Here is a 22,398-nt window from a genome sequence, read left to right as displayed (position 1 = left end):
CAGATAAAAAAGTAAAATGTTTAACTAAAAATGTTCTTTTTGGGAAAAAAGATTCATGGAAGCCTTTATGGGCTTTACTCAGACTTCAGAAATCTTAACTCTTCAAAGTGCCAGAAAAGGGTGTAAGGATACAGTTTATTATCCAGCTTCTATAAGTTGCTTTTTTTGGGGGGTGGGGGGTATTGACTGGAAAGAAAGTTAACATTTTCTGATTTAAATTTTTAATCTTGTTAACAAAAACATTTTTGTGCCAAGATTCTGTTTCATTGAAGAACTGTTTATAAAAATTCACTCTGGAAAATGTGGGTCCTTTTTACTATCAACAACGACATTTGTACTGTGTTGCTTTTTAATATATTAAAAACAAAAAGGGAGGGGGAAGAATTAAACACTTTGAACTCCTATTATATTTTCTTACAATGGTTAACTCTTTCATTCTTAAGTTCATCTATTTGCTGTAGTCTTTTTGTACCCAAAGATAGCTTTATCAGTTCTTCCAATTGTATAGCACTTCTTCTAATTGTATTGGTAGATTTAGTTAAGAAGTTAAATCATGTGGCAAGTTAGTTAGGCTCCAGGGTCCCTAGAGAATATCTTGCAATGAAAGGCATTACTGGCCACAAAATGGGGACTGGACTCTGGAAAATGCAAGACTGTTTCAAAAATCCCAGCCACACTGATGGATTGGACGCTTGCTGAACAGCCAATAGTGGTGTCATGTATTGCAATAGGGAAGATTTATGGAAAGAAAAAAATAATGGTGTTACTGGGAGAACTGGTAGTCCTTATCTATTCCTATCTTGATCATGCTACATTTTGTTCTCTAACAGGTGGAAATGGATCTTAAAGAAAAAGATGTCGGGCCAGGAGTTTGGTCTAGTGGTAGAGTGCTTGCCTAGCAAGCACAAGGACCCGGGTACCACATACATAGAAAAAAAGCAGGAAGTGGTGCTGAGGCTCAAGTGGTAGAGCTCTAGGCTTGAGAAAGTCCAAGGACAGTGCTCAGGCCCTGAGCTCAAGCCTAGGACTAACAAATAAAAAAGAAAGGAAGGAAGGAAGAAAGGAAGGAAGGAAGGAAGGAAGGAAGGAAGGAAGGAAGGAAGGAAGGAAGGAAGGAAGGAAGAAGGGAAGAAAGAAAGAAAAGAAAACAGAAAAAGACATGTATATAAGAGGGAGCTCCCCTCTGGGGAGCGGGGGTTGGACTGAAGTACTCTATATGTAGGTGTGAACACAGAATAATGAAAACTGTTAAAATATATTAAAATGGAGAGAGAATAAGTAATAAAGGGAATGAATTTGAGCAAAGTACATTGCATGTATGTGTGGAAACACTGTGATAAAAGCCTCTTTGTATGGCTAATACATAAAAGTCCACAATAAAACCTCTTTGTATAGTGAATATATGCTGATTAAAAAAAGGAACTAGGGCTGGTGAAAGTGAGGTGTGACTGTGTTCAAAATATATGTGGGGATTGTAAAGATTTAGAATGAAAAGTGGAAACTCTCATTAATTTTTATATTATCTCTGTGGTATAGCAATACTTTGGATATGTTGGAAATGTCCTATTTAAAAAAAAATCCAGCCACAGAAAATAAAGATGTCCCATCTCATCCCTCTTAACTCTACACATTGTTAGAGATGAGATCCATGAGAGTAAAGGCCTCAATCAGGTTTACTTGTTACTTGGGAGGAGTTAGCATCAGGAAGTTTACAGTATAAGGCCCGACAAGGACAAAGAGCTCCCAAAACCCTTCTCAACTCAATAGCTGGTTGTGGTGGCTCAGACCAGTCATCTTGGCTATAGGGGAGGCGGAGACCAGGAAGACATCGTTCCAGGCCATCCAGGAAGAATGTGGTTTTAAAGAAGCTGGGTATGCGGCATGCACCTGTCATCTCTACTACAACAGGAAACCTGAAATAGTAGATTGTGGTCCAGGTACAAGCCAGAGCAAAAATAACCAGTGCAAAAAAGCACCAAAAAGAGATAGAGAACCTGTCTAGTAAGAGGCCCCGAGTTTGAAACCTTGTACCACCAAAACCCAAAATAACATGCAGATGTAGGTTTGTACATTCTGTTTTCTTCAACCCTTCCTACTATGCATCTACTATCAGGACCAATGGAAAACTTTCCATTAGCTTCCAAAATCACTATCACTATCATTTTCCAATTCAGAAAACCTGAAACGGGCTTCAAATATTACTTAATCTGTAATAGCATTAGGAAGCTAATGCAGTCTACTAAAATCTATTTCTTACTTAGATTGTAGAAATTCATCTTGTTATTTTCACTATTGTACTTCCTCTTCAATCCAAACTCTGTGACAGTTTAAACCAAAATGTATTCATTTTCTTCTCCACTGAAAACAAATTGTTGTAATTATATTTAATTAATGGAGAATGTATGAACATATGAATACCAGTGCCTCCGAGGACTAACTTATGTATGTATACATACATACACAGATAAGTTCATAATGAAATACGTGATGCAAGCTAGCTTTTGGAGAAGATAGATTTAGTTAACTCACATTTCTAAAGATTCAAGGGCATTGTGTTGGTACTGGCTTGATTCTGATGAGAGTCTCCTAGTGACTTACAGAGGTGCATGTGAGAACTCCTATTTCTTAACAGGAACTCTCAGGGACACTACGATCCCACAATCCCTTCTACAAGTTCACCTGACATGCTGTCAGTAGTGGTGCCAGTATGAGGGCCTGGGGGTGTGCGCCTTGGCTTTTTCACTCAAGGCTAGCACTCAACCACTTGAGCCACAACTCCAGTTCTGACTTTTTTTTTTTTATAGCTAATTAGAGATAAGTGTTCACGGATTTTTCCACCCAGGCTGGCTCTGAACTACGATTCTTAGATCTCAGCCTCCTGAGTACCTTAGGATTAGTGTGAGGCACTAGCACCCAGGTCCACTATTTTTTATTAAATGTTTTTTTTTAATTAGCATACATTAGTTGTACAAAGTGGGTTTCATTGTGGTATTTCTATATGCATACAATATATACCATCAATCTCACCCCCTCTATTCCTCTTCATTTTCTACATAAATAACTGCAACAGTTTTCATTGTTCCATTTCATACATGTGTGTAAAGTACTTTGACCACATTTATCCTCACTCACTTTCCCACTCACCCCTTCTCCCACTTTACTTCTTAAAGATTCGCCTCCGAACTCCACAGTAGAGACCAAGCCTCCAATGCATGAAGCCTTGTGGACAAGCATTAAACCACAGTAGAAAGTATCCATTTTTAGATCTCAGTCATGTCTACATGATAGCTAGCTGTTTATCTCAACAGTGACTCTAATTAAAGCCATTTTTCTTTCTGCTTTATCGAGCAATGAGTTACATGAAAAGCATTTTAAGTGGTTCTGAATCATATAGATTAATCTCATAGATTTGGAGGCAGAAAGCTAACATGTGGATCACCTGTATGCAAAGATCTATAGTTTACTTTTACATTTAATTATATATTTCTCACAAATGGGAGCTCCTTTGCTTGTATTAAACCTAGCTACCCTTTATGTAAAGATCTCACCTGAACATCTATCCTTTAGGTGAGTCTCCAAGTGCAACATCTTGACAAACGAATGCTCATTTTTTTGAAATTTTTCTCTGAATGTAACAGCCCTTCTGTCATCATCAAAGAGGCATTCACAGGTTGACCATGGCGTTGTATGCAGTTCGAGGTTATCTGCTATGTAATTGTGCTGAACAAAAAGGTTCTTAAATTCCCAGATGTAATCTTAAAAAAATAAAAACAGAAAGTCATCAAAAAGAGGGAAAAAGTGTAGGCTAGGATTGGATTAAATAAATTGATCCAATTAAACAAGTTAAAGATAATTTTTATCACTAATGAATTTGGAATGGGCTGCCAGTGGCTCACGCCTGTCATCCTAGCTACTCAGGAGGCTGAGATCTGAGGATCGAGGTTCAAAGCCAGCCCAGGCAATAAAGAATGTGAGATTTTTCTCTCCAATTAACCACTAGAAAATGCGAAATGGGCTGTGGCTCAAGGGTAGGGCGGTAGCCTTGACCTGAAGAGCTCAGAGACTGCACCCAGGCCCAAAGTTCAAGCCCCATGACCCACAAAAAAAAGAAAAGAAAAATATCTTGGTATCCAAGTTTAGCTGTGGATAGCTACCAAGTCTATGTACGCGCATGTGCACATGTGAGCACACCAGTACCAGTGGGACTTCAACTCAAAGAAAATGCTGTCCCTTGGCTTTTTTTGCTCAAGACTGGTGCCATTTAAGCCACACCTCCAGACTTCAGAGCATGAGCCACTAGAGCCTGACCTAGCAAATTCTCTTTGCAAATATAATTTATGTCCCTAGTTTACCCTCATTAGTACCTACACTGTAACCAAGGCTTGGTGTAAAAAAGCAGGCCAAATTCCTACCAGCAATGCCATGCTTCAAAGGAATGTGAACCAGAGATTTATTATTACTCACCCCTACACCCCTACACACACACAAAAAAATCAATTCCATTTCCTCTAGTACTCAATCAAGTCTGCTTGGGAGACATTCCTGATTATATCACTTCAGTGTGAGTTCATTGTCCCTGGGAGCAAATATACCAGTAGCTGCAGATTGACACAGAGGTCAATACAGAGATCCACTGAGAACACACTAAATGAATAAACAGAAAGCTAACAATTCCTGAAAGCAGAACCACTTCAAAATTGCTATTTTCTATTTTAAAAATTGCCTTGAGAAAGTGACATAGATTTTAAAACTTAATGTTGTTCTTAATGTGTTATGTTATTTCTCATCTTTTGTTGTTCCTTGGTTATTCTCATATTGTTACAGTATCTTACCTTGTTATCTGGTATATTGTATATATGTTTATTTGAAATAGGAAAAGGAAGAAGGAAAACAAGATGAGGGAAGAGGATGAGGGGAGGGTGATGGGGACAAAAACATGAGAAAGGGAATCAATGTGTGTGAAGCAATGCACCCTCTATCTGGCAAATATAACTGTAAGCCTTCTATTAATTACAATAAAAAATAAGTAAATGCAAGCCAAATTAACAAAAGAATTACACAAATAACAACTATATCTTAATTCCTGGATTCGAAGGAATCCAGGAGTAGTAACAAGTACATAGAAGTACTAGGAATAATGATAATTTCTCTTCTATTATCAAATAACTATTTTAAGAGGATATTCAGAGTAGGTATGGGATCATCAACTTTGCCCCAGCTCCATTCCACCTCTGACCTACCTATCTGCCCAGCATGCACTAGTAGCGTGTTCCCAGAGGACACATGTTGGGAAGGAATCATGCTCAAACATGAACACATGTTTGTCAAGTTTCTCAACTCAACAAATACTTGTCATTGACCTTAACATAAAAGCCAAAAGTCAGACTAATCTCAAGCCCTATTAATGATTAAGAGGCAATGTGACAGATCCTACCTACAGATACTAAGAAGGAGACAGAAGTTTGGAAAGAGACAGTAACTCCTTCAGGTAAAAAATAATGGGTGGAGTTGGCTGTTATGCTGCACAGTTGTAATCCTAGCACTCAGGAGGCTACGGGCAGAAAGACTGTGAATTGTAGGCCAACCTGGGCTACATAGTGGGTTCCAGGTCAGTCTAGATGACAGAGTGAGACCCAGTCACATACACACACAAAAAAGGTGCCAGGTACCAGTGGCTCCCAGCCTGTAATCTTAGCTAATCAGAAGACTGAGTTTTGAAGATTGCAGTTCCAAGCCAGTGCAGGCAAGAAAGACTATGAGACCTTTATCTCCAGCTAACAGCAAAAAACCTATAAAGTGAAGGTGGCTCAAGTGGTAAAGCACCAGCATTGAGCAAAAAAGTCAAGTGAGTGTGTAAGACCCAGGGTTCAAGCCCCAGTAACAGAAGAAAAAGTGTGTGTGAGGGTTATATACTTGACCAAACTATTTCTTAATGAAAAAAATAACTTTTAGACCATTAATTAAACCATTTTTGACTGTTTAACTACTAAAGAATCTCACAACAGGCCGGGAGTTTGGCCTAGTGGTAGAGTGCTTACCTAGCATGCATGAAGACCCAAGTTCAATTCCTCAGTACCACAAACATAGGAAAAAACTGGATGTGGTGCTGTAGTTCAAGTGGTAGAGCACTAGCCTTGAAAAAAGTCCAAGGACAGTGCTCAGGCCATGAGCTCAAGCCCAGGATGGCAAAAAAAAAAAAAAAAAAAGAATCTCACAACAGCAAAAGAAAGACAATAATTTATAGAAACAAATCCACACAGTATCAAAATCTTGATTTATATTTTAAAGAAAAACGTAACATTAATCCATGTGTGCTTTATTTTCTTCTTTCTTTTTAAGTTTATTTAGACAGGATCTAGCTAGTATAGTCCGGTTGGCTTCAAAGTCTGTAATCCTAGCTACTCAGGAAGCTGAGATCTGAGGATCGAGGTTCAAAGCCAGGCCAGGCACTAAAGAACCCTGAGACTCTTATCTCCAATTAACCACTAGAAAACCAGAAGTGATGCTGTGTGTGTCTCAAGGGGTAGGGTGATAGCCTTGAGCTGAAGAACTAGGAGACAGTGCCCAGGCCCAAAGTTCAAGCCCCACAATCTATCAAAAAAAAAAAAAAAGTGTGGTTGGGAGTGTGGCCTAATGGTAGAGTGCTTGCCTAGCACACATGAAGCCCCAGGTTTGATTCCCCAGAAGCACATGCACAGGAAATGCCAGAAGTGGCGCTGTGGCTCAAGTGGCAGAGTGCTAGCCTTCAGCAAAAAGTGTCTAAGGACAGTGCCCAGACCCTGAGTTCAAGCCCCAGGACTGACAAAAAAAAAGTGAACTATGTAATTTGAGGGTAGGAATGAGGGTGGGGGAAATGGGTGAGAACAAAGGAGGGGTGACAGTGACCAAGAAGCATTGTACTCATAAGCTGACTTAAGGAAATGTAATCCCATGTACAGCTACTTATAATAATAATGATAATGATAATAAGAAACGCCAAAATTAAAGAGAGCATCTATGATATCTAATAGCTCATGCTTTTAAAACAACTGGGGAAAAAAAAATCTCAGACAGTTATTTGTGGACTAATGCCTATGATTAGGTAGCCCCCTAACCTATACCTTAAAACCAGAGCTCTTAGACAAAATGAAACTAGAAATAAAACAAAACTGAAAAACTGAAGGAGCTGCTCCATAATTAAATGTCTAAATAACATTATTTAAACAAAGTAAGACTTTCACAAAGAAGGTAGTGTATCTGGAAATTAATTTAATCTTTTATTTTGCCACTACTAATTATAGAAGACTTTAGTATACTTTTTAAATTGCTATAAGCATAAAATTATAACCTGAGAAATATGCAGAATATTTATTATCACGTTTTACAGTTGTCTAGTGTTCAGATTTTCTGCATCTTGGACTCATTAATCATTTACTGCAGTATAAATAGACTAACGGCTTTTTAGAGTATTTACTTTTTTTCCTTTGAAGTTGAGGGCACCAGGCTGCTCCAGGACCCCATAACACAAGCATGTAATGTTGTCCTTGGGTCTGTTCCACAGTTAATAGGATTTTCTTTTGCTTCTGCCCTCGGTAAGTATACAATGACTCTGCAAGAGGAAAAAGAAGTACCTTAGTTGGCATTAGGGTACAGGTAACACTGTATTTCAGGAAAAGATGCATAGTGATCACTAAAATACAGTAAGATGGTCTGGCACCTATTATTTTTTTATTTTATTTTTTATTTTATTTTATTCTTTTTTGCCAGTCCTGGGCTTGAGCTCAGGGCCTGAGCCCTGTCCTTGGACTTTCTCAAGGCTAGAGCTCTACCACCTGAGCCTCAGCACCACTTCCAGCTTTTTTTTCCTATGCATGTGGTACCAAGGAATCGAACCCAGGTCTTTGTGCATGCTAGGCAAGCACTCTACCACTAGGCCAAACTCCCGGCCCCTCTACTATTATTTTTTTTTCTATTTTTTGCCAGTCCTGGGGCTTGAAGTCAAGGTCTGAGCACTGTCCTTGGACATTTTTTCTCAAGGCTAGTGCTCTGCCACATGAGCCACAGTACCTCTTCTGGCTTTTTCTATGTATGTGGTACCGAGGAATTGAACCCAAGTCTTTGTGCATGCTAGGCAAGCACTCTACCACTAGGCCAAACTCTCATCCCTACCTTAATTTTTTGGTTGTTGTTTTGTTTTGTTTCTTTTGGTGCTGGTTCTGGAGCTTGAACTTAGGGCCTGCCCCAGAGCTTTTTTGCTGAAGTTTAGCACTGTTAACATTTGTGTCATGCTTCTACTTCTGTCTTTTTGGTGGTTAACTGGACATAAGAGTCTCAGACTTCCTGGGTTGGGAATGTGGCTGAGTGGTAGAGTGCTTGTCTAGCATGAACAAAGAAGCATGCATGAAGCCCTGGGGTTGATTCCTCAGTACTACATACATAGGAAATGCCAGAAGTGGTTCTGTGGTTCAAGTGGTAAGGTTCTAGCCTTGAGCAAAAGAAGCTCAGGGACACTGCTCAGAGTTTAAGCCTTAGTACTGGCAGGGGGTGGGGAGAGAAAGTCTCAGACTTCCTGCTCCAGATGGTTTCCAGCTGTAATCCTCAGCTCTTCAGCCTGGCACATACCTTAATGTTCATAAACAAAAATTAAAAAGGCAGCCAAATGCTTACCTGTCAATATGGTAATCTCCACCACTCTTAGTAGGGCATGGACCAGGACATCAGGCTGCAGCTGTTTCAGTTCTACAAATTCTACAGTGTTTGTTCTCTGAAGTTGCCTGGGAGGAAGATCTTTGAGATATGGGTGCTGTGAATTCACATATGCCAGTAGGTCCTGAAGCACAACATTGCCAATTATACTGAAATCTAAGGAATAAAAACACACACAAACAAAATGGCAGCATGGTACTTTCTTGACAACTGTATATTTTCTTAGAACTGTGTTTTATGGTCAGAAGTTTGGCCTAGTGGTAGAGTGCTTGCCTAGCATGCATGAAGACATGAGTTCAATTCCTTGGTACCACATACATAGAAAAGGGTGGAAGTGGTGCTGTGGCTCAAAAGTGGTAGAGCTCTAGCCTTGAGGAAAGCCCAGGGACAGTGCTCAGGCAGAGAGAGAGAGAGAGAGAGAGAGAGAGAGAGAGAGAGAGAGAGAGGGGGGGGGGGGGAGGGGGGAGGGGGAGGGGGAGGGGGAGGGGAGGCGGACAGGGAGAGGGAGAGGGAGAGGGAGAGAGGGAGAGGGAGAGAGGGAGAGGGAGAGAGGGAGAGGGAGAGAGGGAGAGGGAGAGAGGGAGAGGGAGAGAGAGAACTGTGTTTTATGTTGTATGATTAGATGTTAAAACAGGATTTCATTTCTATAAAACATGTAACTTTTTCTTGAGTTTGTTTAGAAGCAAAACTAAAGGCTAATGGTTTTAAGCAATGGAAACAATTATTTACCATCTCCAAAATTTTTCTTTTGTTACTTTACTTCTCTATGCAGTTACACATGTTCCTTTTCTATTTCTCAGTTCCTAGTGTCTTACTTGATCATGTCTTTCCCAAATATCCTGGTACATCTCATGTGAAATACTCTATGAGCCAACTGGCTGACTTTCCTTGTGCATGCCCTGCTCCTTCCCAGGCTGAGGCTACCTGGCTGTATCTCCCTGTGCATGTCCTGCTCTCTCCCAGGCAGAGCACTGTCACCACTTTCATGAGTCTGCAGTGCTGTCATCCTCCTTCCCCCAACCAAATGTCACATAGGAAAGAGAACGAAACAATGATCAGGCACACACCTCGGTGCTCAAGCACCTGTAGCTGACAAATAAGCACGTACCACCACATGTGCCGGCCAGTTGTCCCTAAATCATGATCCCCCATTCTTCACCACCCTCAGTAACTAGGATAACTTAGCTACTTAGTAGCCACAGAGCCTGGCTTAAATTTGCTAACAGTAATTTGGTATCCTCCTGTTCCACTGAATCCTTTTATTGTGTGAATTAGTTTTATCTTTCATTGTCTATAGAGTTTTCCAGGTATGTTATCTTAGCACCTGTAAACAGAGATCATTGGTATTGTTCTTTAGCCAGGAAGCCTCTCTTCATATAGTGACACTGGGTGGTAACTACAGCATGAGATCAACAGCTGCCCCCAGAGTGGACTCCCCATCCGCCTCATGATGCTAATGGAAGTGCTTCAGGGTTTAAATAAGCGCTGGATTTAGAACTAAGTATATTTAAGTTACTGATCTACTATTTGCTATACAATAATTATAGTACAATATTGATGCTCTGTATTAGCATCAAAGGAGAAAATATCTTTTTGCTCTTATTTCCCAGAGTAGTTTTTGTTTTGAATTGTTTTGTTTTGCTTTTGTGGTGCTGGGGATCAAATTTAGGGCCTGAAGCATGCTAGGTAAAAATATTCTACCACTGAGCCACATCCCTAGTCTTACTAATATGTTTTGTTTTGCTTTTTTAAATAAGTGGGTGTTGAATTTCTCCTTTCATCTAGAATTTGTTTTAAAATAATCTAACACTCAAAAAGGGCAACTTTGTTTCTTGTTTTTGCTGATAAATCTAGATGGAGAGGGGTAGTTACAGAGGTTTGAACTCCAGGCATGGGCACTATCTCTTGGCTTTATCATTCAAGGCTAGCATTCTACCATCTGAGCCACACCTCTGCTTCCAGTTTTCTGTTGGGTAGTTGGATTTTTCTGCCTAGGCTGGCTTCAAAACATGATCCTCAGATCTCACGGCCTCCCGTGTAGTTAGGGTTATAGACACGAGCAACCACAGCCTAGTCTAATTTGATAAGCATGTTGGTTATATTAGAGCTATATAAAATGTCATTTTTATTAGAGATTCCCTCCTTGAACAACTGTTTGTTAAACTTGTCATTTAAAATATGATGTAAACATAAGCCATATAATTAATGATTGTTGTTCTTAAGGTACTATGTTATCTCTCATCACTTCTACTGTCCCTTGGTTATCTCATATTGTTACACTATCTCACTTTGTTACCTGGTATATCGGATATATTTGTATTTGGTTATCTGAAATTGGATAGGGAACGAGGGAAAACAAGATGAAGGGTGGGGGGGGAGGGAAATGGGGACCAAGACATGTGAAAGGGTATCATTGTATGGGAATTAATGCACCATTTATCTGGCAAATATCATGTAACCCTTCTATTAATTACAATAAAAAATATATTAAAAAAATGTCATTCTTTGGGCAAGCTGAACGAAGGGTTCATGTAATCCCCTACATAGTCTCTATTTTCACTGCACAGATGAGTTAGGAGACAAATGAAATTAGATAACTTAGTTAATCCTAACTAAGGTTAGGATTCAAATTTGTCGATTTCATTCCAGAGACATGACTCTTTGAACTATTTCCTTTACTGTGTTTACTGTGGAGAAAAGCTTACTGAAGCAATGGTCATCAGAGAAGACAGGTAGTTTTCTTAACAGTGGTAAATAGAAAAACAAGGATTCAAGCTACAGTTAACTACTGCAAGTCCCACAATCAACAAAAAAAAAGAAAAAAAATTATATAGTCAAAATGTGTCTTACATTTTTCAGGCTCAACAGATGAATAATTCCCAAGATTTAATAATTGACTGGTAAATGTTGATTGTAGTACTGTCTCACCAACCCACTGATCCTCATGAATAGTAACATCTAGAAGAGGGAGAAAGATTGTGACCATGCTGTATATCACTTTACTCTGTGGTTAACTGACCCATCATAGCAAAAGAGTATGCATGCTTCCTACATACCTGTCAAAACAAGCTCATACAAGCTGATGATCTAAGGTACAAAAAGATCCCAGCAAGTCCAAAATTAGAACTGAGAGGTGTCTGTATATAGGTAAGGGAGATCCAAGCACTCCTATTTATTCAAATAGTATTATTGCCAGGCACCAGTGGCTCACACCTGTAATCCTAGCTATGATATGAGGATCATGGTTCAAAATTAGCCCAGGCAAGAAAGTCTGTGAGAACTTATTTCCACAAAATAACCAAAAAAGCCGAAATGGAGCTGTGGTTCAGTGGTAGGGTCTTGAGTAAACGAAGCACAGGAATAGCTACCTGGGCCCTGAGTTCAAGCCCTAGGAACAGTACAAAAAAAATTTTAATGGTGTTGGTATCGAAGCTCACTGCTCTACAGAAAAAGTTTCCATTTATTTAAGGCAATTGATCTAAGGACTTTTGTTTTTGGTGTTGGTACTGGGGTTTGAACTTAGGACCCTGTGTTCTAGTCTGGCCTTTCTACTCAAAGCTGGTACTGTATCTTACCTTCTTTAGGCTAGACAGATGGGTATTTCCTATAACTCCATTTCTAGCTTTTTTCTGATTAATTGGAAATAAAGAGTTCCACAGACTTTTCTGTCCAAACTGGTTTTGAACTGCAATCCTCAGAGCACAGCCTCCTGAGGAGCTACAATTACAGGTATGAGCCATCAACACCAGTATCCAAAGAAATATTTTCGATAAATTAAATCTTCTGTTTCTTAAATACCACGGTTTCCTTACTGTGAAGCTAAAGAAACCTATACCTCTTCTCCGTTATATACTTTCTTGGATAGGTTATTAAATTGTTTCCTCTTGGCACTAATATCTTTGTATTGATTTTAATCTCAAAGAACATATGACAAAATGCTCTATTTCTTATGATAAATGAAAAAGCAGGACAGAAATTAACTGTTATGTTTATAACTAGATAAGCATAGATCCTGGCGTCCAGGTATAACTTTGTTCCTTGCTTGTTAAAGTTACTTTCTTTTCTTTTTTTAATTTTTTAAATGTTTTTGCTAGTCCTGGGCTTGGACTCAGGGCCTGGACACTATCCTTGGGTTCTTTTTCTCAAGGCTAGAGCTCTACCACTTGAGCCTCAGCACCATTTCTGGCTTTTTTCTATGTATGTGGTATCAAGGAATCGAATCTGAGTCTTTGTGCATGCTAGGCAAGCACTTTACCACTAGGACAAACTCCTCCCCCCCCTTTTTTTATTGGTTGTGGGACTTAAAACTCTGGACCTGGGCGTTGTCCCTGAGCTCTTCAGCTCAAAGCTGCTCAAAGCTACCATCCTACCCATTGAGCCACAGTACACTTCCAGTTTTCTGGTAGTTAACTGGAGATAAGAGTCTCACGGACTTTTTTTAGTGCCTAGGCTTGCTTTTTTGAACTGTGATCCTCAGATCTCAGCCTCCTGAGTAGCTAGGATTACAGGCATGAGCCACCACACCCAGTGCTCAGTTACTTTATTTTCTTAAGTCTCAGTTTTCTCAACTGAAAAATGGAGATAATAAATAGGATCTTCCTCATACAGTTTTTACCTATTTATTCAGTAAAAAGCATGATACACACAGCATTACCAGCAATAACAAAACAGTAATATTGTATCTATGACTGTTAACATAAAGTGAAGGGCTAACAAGAAGACATATAGACAAAAATCATAGAGTTAGATGGTGAAGGCTTCTTAGAGGAGAAGGTGAGTAGAAAGGTATGCTTGAAGTAAGGAGAGAATAATAAAAATAAGCAAATAATAAATAAAGAAGATATAAAGGGAGAAGAGACCCAGAAACAGCAACATCTAGGATACTCAGTAAGGAGACCAACACAATGCTATAAGGGTCAGTAACACTGAGTCCAGTAAAGGCAAAAAGTCCTCAAAAACTTAAAAGTGACAGACAACAAAAATCAAACTCCAGTTTTCCTGGGCCTTAGTGGTTCATACCTGTAACCCTAGCTACTCAGGATGCTGAGATCTGGGATCTTGATTCCAAGCTAGTCCAGGTAGGAAAGTCTGTGAGACTCTTATCTCCAATAAAGCATTGAAAAGCCAAAAGAGGAGTTGCAGCTCAAGAGGTACAACACCAGCCTTGAGGGAAAAAAATGCTAACAGACAGTCCCCAGACCAAAAGCTCAAGCCCCAACATCAATACAAAAAAAGAAAAAGAAATGGCCAGTAGCATAGCCTAGTGGTAGAGTGCTCGCCTCACATCCATGAAGCCATGGGTTCCATTCCTCAGTACCACATGCACAGAAAAGCCAGAAGTGGCACTGTGGCTCAAGTGGTAAAGTCCTAGCCTTGAGAAAAAAGTGTCCAAGGTCAGTGCCCAGGCCCTGAGTTCAAATCCCAGGACTTGCAAAAAAAAAGAAGAAGCAGAAACACGAGAAGAAGGAGGGGGAGGAGGAGGAAGAGGAGGAAGAGGAGAAGGAGAAGAAGAACAAGAAGAACAAGGAGAAGAAGAAGAAGAAGAAGAAGAAGAAGAAGAAGAAGAAGAAGAAGAAGAAGAGGAGGAGGAGGAGGAGGAGGAGGAGGAGGAGGAGGAGGAGGAGGAGGAGGAGGAGGAGGAAACAAAAAAAACAGCTTTAAAAATAAGCTGACACCACCACCTTGATGACCTCACCTGTAAGTAAAATTATATCTCCGAGAAACACCGTAAGTGCCCAAAATGCTGCAGTCCTCCATAGCACAACCCTCTTCTTAATTTCTGATTGGTCAATTACTGTAACTGTTGCTAAAGGCACTTTCGAACCAGAATTTGGTCCAGATTTTATGTTTATTTCTTTCACATGACATGGAGCTAGCACCATAACTAAACAATTATACTTCTGACTTTTAGAATTACAATTTTTGATTAGTGATATTTTTTTAATATTCTTAAATGTGGACACATTCCTCTGACACACTGCTCCGGCTGCCTCTCTTGCATTAGAATCTAACTTCCGCTTCTTAGGCACTGGGAGGACATTAGACCAAGCATAAGGGTGGTCCAATTTATTTTCAGAAGTCCAGCTTCGTTTGCCAGCACTTTGATGGGAAGAATTTAGTTGGGAACACAGGATCCCTGAGCTACACAGCTCAATGTGTATCTCATTTGGTGGCAGCTCATCATCAGAACTGAAAAGTTCTTCAGATCCTGAATTTTCTTCGTGACCTTTTGCAGGATTGATGTAAATGTGACTACTTTTTGTTTCAGGAAAAACACGGCTCAGAAGTTCTCCAGAACAGGCTTGGTTCTGCCCACTTTCACAAGCTTCTGCAAAACCATTTGGCTGAATCGCATTAACTGCAGTTATTCCTAAGTCCCCAGGGGCCGGCATTGGTTCAGTCTGCGTATTTATGATGCCTTTATTTATATCCTCCTTCTCTTTATTCTTTCTTTGAGCTAAAAAAGCAATCTGGCTGGAGGTCAAGATACTGAGGAACTCTGTGTCAGTGGATATGCTTGGAATGGAGGCTTTTCTGACTGCTCCTTCAGACCATTCTTCTCTTGTGCCAGGCTGGTTTTGTATTTTGTGATGTTCTGTTGGCACACTCTTTGTTTCTGTAGCTTCTGGCTCTGTGTTAATCTGTTCAGCACCATGGGCCAAATCCGGCACAATTGCACAATTAAGATTTAACTGAAAAGAATTTGTTTGGAAGTTTTGACTACATTTATTTGATTGATTTGGGGGCTGTTCACCTACAATGTTCTTATTTTCACAGTGAAGCTCTTGAAACATTTCTTCTTCAGGTGAATTTTGAACAACACTTTTAAATCCACCTGGCTCATCATCTGGGCCGCAAGGGGGACCCTTCTGGGATTTTATCTTCTGTGTGGAATGTATACAGCCATCTTTCAACAGAGTGGATCCGTGTGCAGAGGTCTCTAAAAGATGGTCACTAAGAAGGCTCGGAAGTCCCTCAGCTTCTGGGATCTGACAATCTTTCAGATCTTTGAGCTCATGGTTTTCATTCAGATGGAAACAATCCTGATTGTACAAAAGCTGCATTTCCTTCCAGGGGGCAGCAGTGGGCTTTGAGGAAGTTGTTCCCTGAGATATCATCATATTCAGTGGGACAGGGGGAGCACCCCAAAAAATGTGGACTTGAGATCTTCCACTCATCATTCCTGATAAAAATTTAAAAGTACAAAATTACTTTTTGTCAGCTTATATATTTTTTACCAAGATAAAATATAAATTCTGAATGAAAAACAATTAATAAGGTGGTTTCTCCTGACATTCCACTTATTTATAGAATTCATAAGTACACAAGAAATCCTAAGAGAAATATGATACCTATAAGAGAAATTAAAACAGTCATCAAAAATCTTCATCTAAAGATTCTTAGACCCGGGCACAGTGGCTCACACCTGTAATCCTAGCTACTCAGGAGGCTGAAGATCTGAGGATGGTGGTTCAAAGACAGCCCAGGCACAAAGACCGTGAGACTCTTATCTCCAATTAATCACTAGAAAATGCAAAGTATGGCTGTAGCTCCAGGGGTAGTGAAGTAGCCTTGAGCTGAAGAGCTCAGGGACAGTGTCCAGGCCCAGAATTCAAGCCCCATGACCCATAATAAATAAATAATGAAACAAACAAATAAATAAACAGTGCCTCAGAGAAATAAAGCTAGGTATTAAACAAATAAATTTTTAGTACACTCATTTGTCATACTTGCAAAAATTTGTCACTGAAATAACAATTTGGCCTAAAAATGGAACGGCATTCATTTTATTGCATGACAATTAGCTGTTTGTTCTCTTTACTACATAGATTATTTCCATAAAGTTCTGAGCTTCCTTTCCTTCAACTGCAAAATCAACTTTCCCAAACCAAAATAGAAGGTTCAAGCGAGGAGGCAAAGAATATAAAAAAGTGAAGTTTTCATCAAAATATGCATGTGATTGTGTGTTCTACCTTCAATCTGTTCATACAATCAATAATTGTATCTAGTTATCTTCTTTCCTATAATCCAAATAGCTGGTTAGTAGTCATTTTATAACATAAGAAATGTATTTCCACTTAAGCTTCTCATTAGCCTTGGCACTTGATATAAGTAAATCTAAGTAAATATCTTATTTCCTGAGATAATCATATCATAGCTGGGCATGGTAGCTACTCAGGAAGCTGAGAACTGAGAATCACAGTTCAAAACCAGCCTGGGCACTAAAGTCTGTGAGACTCTTAGCTCCAATTAATCACTAGAAAATGAGAAGTGGGGCTGTAGCTCAGAGGTAGGGCTGTAGCCTTGAGCTGAAGAGCTCAGGGACAGCACCCAGAGCCAGAGTTCAAGCCAAATGACACCCCCCCAACCCCCCCCCCAAAAAAAGAATCATACCACAATCAGGCATCAGAAGCTCATATGTGTAATTCTAGCTACTCAGGAGACTGAGATCTGAGGATCGTGGTTTGAAGCAAGCTAGTCCATGGAACTTTCATTTTTAACCGCAAAAAAAAACCTGAAGTGAAACTGCTGTGGCTCAAGTGCAAAAAAGCTTAAGGAACAGTTTCCAGGCCCTGAGTTCAAGCCCTAATACAAGAACAGAAAGAAAGGAAGAAAAAGAAGGAAGGATGGGATCGAGGGAAGGAGGGAGTAAGGAAGGAAAGGAAGGAGGGAGAATGAGTGAGAAAGAAAAGGAACAAGGAAAGAAATGAAGAGAAAGAAAGAGAGATCTGGGAGTTTAGCCTAGTGATAGAGTGCTTGCCTAGCATGCTCAAAGACCCAGGTTCGATTCCTCGGTACCATCTACATAGAAAAAAGCCAGAAATGATGCTGTGGCTCAAGTGGTAGTGCTATAGCCTTGAGAAAGCCTAAGGATAGTGCCCAGGCCCTGAGTTCAAGGCCCAGGAGTAGAAAAAAAAGAGAGAGAGTGAGAGAGCAAGAGCGGGGAAAGATTTTCCTACCAAGCTACGATTCTCAGATCTTGGCCTCTTGAGTAGGTAGGATTCCAGGTGTGAGCCACTGACATTCAGCATCATGGATGAATTTTTTTTTCTGGTTCTGTATTCTTTTTTATTAAAGAATTTATTAACATTGATTTTTATATCATATTTCAAATGTTATGTTTAACAAAAAGTATCAAGAAGGGAATCTATATACAATCACTGGCACTTAGATTTTAGAACATAATTAAAATTAAGCTGAGGGTTTGAATGTCATAGGCACATATTAATGTACGTAATAAAACATTATATCTATAGAGTATATAATTCATCATGGATTTTTATGTCTATGTAGTTAAGTTTATATCTCCAATACTATGTCCATAACCTTGGGTACCCAAATATTGAGTCATTGCTCTTGTACTCTTTGGATCTAATATCCACATATTAAGGACACCACATACCTTTTGTTCCTTTGGTCTTGACTTATCTCAATCAACATGATTCACTCTAGCTTCAAATGGATGAATTTTTAAAATATATCTACACTCTAAGTTTTTGTTGTAATAATTAACTTGTATTATTTTCATAGAGGCAATCTCTTTTTCTTTTCTTTCTTTTTTTTTTTTTTTGCCAGTCCTGGGCTTGAGCTCAGGGCCTGAGCACTGTCCTTGGACTTTCTCAAGGCTAGAGCTCTATCACTTGAGCCTCAACACCATTTCCGGCTTTTTTTCTATGTATGTGGTACCGAGGAATCGAACCCAGGTCTTCGTGCATGCTAGGCAAGCACTCTATCACTAGGCCAAACTCCTGGCCTGAGGCAATCTCTTTTGTTTGGTAACTCATACATTTCTTGCCTGACCTTCAAATCAAATATAACATTAAATACATTACAGAACAATGACCCTATAAGATTTCAGTATCGGGGTACAATGATAGCAGCTGCTGCAGTATTAGCAATTCAAATAGATATATAATAATTTTCCAACAGCTTATACTAGTGACTCACTGAAACTCAAAGATCCAAGCATCTTTTCAGTTAATCTTCAGAGAAAGAACAATTCAGCACAAAGATACATTGACAATATATGTGTTATGTGTGTGGTTTTATTTATTTATTTAGTCAGTCAGTCAGACATGGAGCTTGAACTTGGGGCCTAGGTGCTTTATCTGAGCTATTTTGCTCAAGGCTACAGCTTACCACTTGGAGCTACAGCTCCACTTCTGGTTTTCTGGTGTTTAATTGGAAGTAAGAGTCTCACAGACTTTCCTGCCTGGCTGGCTTCAAACTGCAATACTCAGATCTCAGCCTCCTGAGTACCTGGAATTACAGGCTTGAGCCACTGGTGCCCAACCTGACATTTTAATTTACTATTTAAATGCCAGTACTAGATATGCCACTAGGAGGCCCTCAAATAGCATAGCAAGAGCCTTCACATTCAAAATCTGTATCAATACCAAGGGGGAATGGGGCTGGTGGCTCAGACCTGTAACCCTAGCTACTCAGGAAGCTAAGATCTGAGGATCATGGTTCAAAACCAGCTCAGGCAGGAAAACCCGTAACAACTCTTATCTCCAATTAACCTGCAAAAAAACAGAAATGGAACTATCGGTAGAGTGGTAGAGTGCCTGCCTTGAGTGAAAAAGCTAAGGGACAGCAGCCAGAGTTCAAACCAGCACAGGAAAACAAACCAACATCAACCACCAAAAAAAGAACCAAGGAGAGGAGGAAGGCAGAAATAAATAGTCATAATGTAGGAATACATAGATATAAACAAATAGGTGTATACAAGTAACTATGATAATGAGCTGGTTTCTTCTGCAATAGTTTCATTCCTTTAGCCTTAAATCTTTTAAAATGGAGGAGAAAAAGAGAAACTTCTACTGTGTTGTTTCTTTGTTCTCTTTTCTCTTTTTTGCTCAACAAACTTAAATATGCCTTCTGTTTCAGAATTCTGCTCTAATATTTTCAGTATGTAAACTAATGGTAGTCTAATAGAAAATCCGAAGATCAGATAATTTTTGGTCCTCATCAATTACTGACATTTGCAACTGTTTATCAATCCTTTCCATAATCCTTGTATTCTTATTAAATTTGTGTGGCCACCAAAATATATTATTTGAAGCTTTAAGGACAGATATTTATTGTTTCTTTTGTATTCAATCATTCACATAACAAACATTACTTGTGGGCATTCTGCTGAATACTGGGAATTCAACCCTAAAAAGGAGCTCAGAGTGGTAACTAGAAAAGAATGACTTAGAAAATTACAGGATTGAAAGCAGAGTGTCACTGGAAGAGAAAAACCTGGGACAAAACCAATGTGGGTTCAGGCTGCTCTATACTTGCCTTTTCCGTGGACTCTTAGGACTATGGCTAATCATAAAATTTTGACACTGAATCTAATAATGTTTGGGGTGGGGGTAGGGGTGAGAGGAGAGAGCTCAACACAGCCCAGGAGTGATCTGTACTCCCCAGCTCAAAGGTAGCCTAAGTAAGCTGCAGTAAATTGACTTAGCCAAGGGTCAGGCCTGCTGCCAGTAATCGCCAACATGTGTAAAAAAGACTGTGAAAAAGACTTCCTGTTTGCCCCCTGCTCCCCATTTTCTTCTAAATGTGTTGAAATCAGGCTCACTTCCTATCTCTATTAACAATAACGAAGTCCAAATTGCTAAGTTACGTATTCACATTATTACATCTCCCCAACTTTGAAACTCCTTAGCTTCTAGAACACCATTCTTTCCTAGTTATCCTTTTCACTGTTCTGGTTCTTCTTTCTCTTCCTCCTTGGGTTGTCTCTTCCATTTCATACATCTCTAGAGATTTACATTGAATCCCATTTGTTTAACTACCCCATATCCAATTATGCTTTCCAAACTGGCACTGAAAGCTCTCTCTCCCTACTTCAGGCCTCTATTTCTAGCCTCAGTTCATTTGACATTATGGTGAAAGAATCAAAGACAAGCTTCAAAGCATTCCTTGCCTGCTGGGCAAGATGGCAGCGCATCCATAACACATATCAGTCTTAAATGTCACAGGAATCTAATCTCCCAGGATGAGAGATGTTTGATATTAATCAAAATTGGGTAAAGCACAAAAATTTTCACTGCATAGCCGTTGGCTATTAGCCTCCATAAATATCTGTTTGTGTGTGGGACTCCCAGCCCTCTAAATATTAACTGGAGGGGCCGGGAGTTTGGTCTAGTGGTGGAGTGATTGCCTAGCACGCACAAAGATCAGGTTCGATTCCTCGGTACCACATACACAGGAAAAAGCTGGAATTAGTGCTGAGGTTCAAGTGGTGGAGCTCTAGCCGTGAGAAAAGTCCAAGAATAGTGCTCAGGCCCTGAGCTCAAGCCCCAGGACTGGCAAAACAAATAGTAATAATTATTATTATTACAATTATAATTATAAAAATAATGAAAAATAAAAATTAACTAGAAAGTACCCCTTGATTGTTCAATAATGTGTACTAAAAATATTTATACCAAAGGTTGCTGCTCCTAAGCACTTACAGGAGGCACAAGTGTGTGTGAGGGCTGAGAACAAGGAAAACAACATTTATCATAGCAGAATTACAAGCACTGACAACTGATGAGTTTCAAATATTCTAGGATACGTTTTGGGTGTGCACAGAGTAGGTTAAAGCTCATCATGATACCAGATGAAACCTGCAAGTACATATCCATTAGCACAGTTAATAATTATACAGTTTCTCAATCTGCAGAAGGCCACCACTCAGGAAAACCAATACAACCATCATCCTTTATCTTTAGAATGGTCAGAGTCTGACGGATGGGTCAAAGATTTATAAAACAGGATGAACTATATCAGCACGTTTTGTCTTTTCCTAACACGATAACTAAAAAACAAAACAAAAACTTGTTCCAAACTAGCTGTGGTAAAAATGCGAGTGCTTTTTTGAGCTCATAACCAACAACAACAACAACAAAAAAGTCTTGCTTCTATAAAGATTTCAGATTACAATTACTTTGAACTTTTCATGTGCCCTTCCCCAAAAGACTGTGCAATCAGAGGATTACTTAATAGCATCAATAACAAAATCAAGAGGCAACAGGGAGAGATGGTAACTAAATACGGGACTTTTGGAATAAGAGATATGTGACTTCAAATCTCTACTCTACATTTATTTATTTATCTATTTATTTACTTATTTTAGTCAGACCTGGTACTGGGGCTTGAATTGGACACTTTTGCTTCATTTTTTTTCTCAAGCCTGGCACACTACCACTTGAACCACAACTTCACTTCTGGTTTTCTTTGCTGATAAATTGTGTAAGAGTGTTACAGATTTACCTGTAACTAGCTTCAATCCATAATCCTAAGATCTCAGCCTCCAAAGTAATAGGTGTGAGCCACTAATGCCCAATAACTACCCTGAAATTTATTAAACATGCAAAATGAAAAATGTTGAACCAGGTCACAGTATCACAGGATTCATTATGCTACTATTTTTGCTTCTTTGTATATCTGAAAACACAATATTCTCAGCTAAAGGAGAATTAAGATTCTTTGTCTGTTGAGAATAACAACCATTCCTATCCCCTGGTATTATATGATGGCGCATAGTAATTACTCAATGAACACTAGTTTTCTATGATTTTTGTTGTTGTTGTTTTTCCTGTCCTGGGGCTTGTACTCAGGGCCTGAGCACTGTCTTTGGGCTTTCCTCAAAGCTAGCACTCTACCACTTGAGCCACAGCCCCACTTCCAGCTTTTCTATATATGTTGTACCAAGGAATCGAACATGGC

General features: G+C 39.4%; 1 protein-coding gene across 3 annotated transcripts in view; it reads right to left on the bottom strand.

Moving 5' to 3' along the window:
- Positions 1 to 22,398, bottom strand: part of Shld2 (shieldin complex subunit 2) — a 63,275-nt gene that overhangs the window by 9,531 nt on the left and 31,346 nt on the right. For 2 of the 3 annotated variants that reach the window (XM_090346731.1, XM_090346733.1), the window contains 5 exons: positions 14,381 to 15,868; positions 11,536 to 11,643; positions 8,647 to 8,841; positions 7,454 to 7,588; positions 3,549 to 3,755 (listed from right to left, as the gene is read on the bottom strand). In XM_090346731.1, coding sequence (XP_090202857.1) covers positions 3,549 to 3,755; positions 7,454 to 7,588; positions 8,647 to 8,841; positions 11,536 to 11,643; positions 14,381 to 15,866 — 2,131 coding nt within the window. In that variant the 5' untranslated portion in view covers positions 15,867 to 15,868. Of the gene's footprint in view, positions 1 to 2,257; positions 2,359 to 3,548; positions 3,756 to 7,453; positions 7,589 to 8,646; positions 8,842 to 11,535; positions 11,644 to 14,380; positions 15,869 to 22,398 lie in introns of all 3 variants that reach the window. The other variant, XM_090346732.1, reaches the window with a different exon arrangement.

This window comes from Megascapheus bottae, chromosome 15 (genome assembly GCF_031878675.1).
Source record: "Megascapheus bottae isolate mThoBot1 chromosome 15, mThoBot2.hap1, whole genome shotgun sequence".
In the NCBI taxonomy this organism is placed as follows: domain Eukaryota; kingdom Metazoa; phylum Chordata; class Mammalia; order Rodentia; family Geomyidae; genus Megascapheus; species Megascapheus bottae.
Note: the sequence above shows the minus strand (reverse complement) of the source record. Positions and strands in the feature narration are given on the sequence as shown.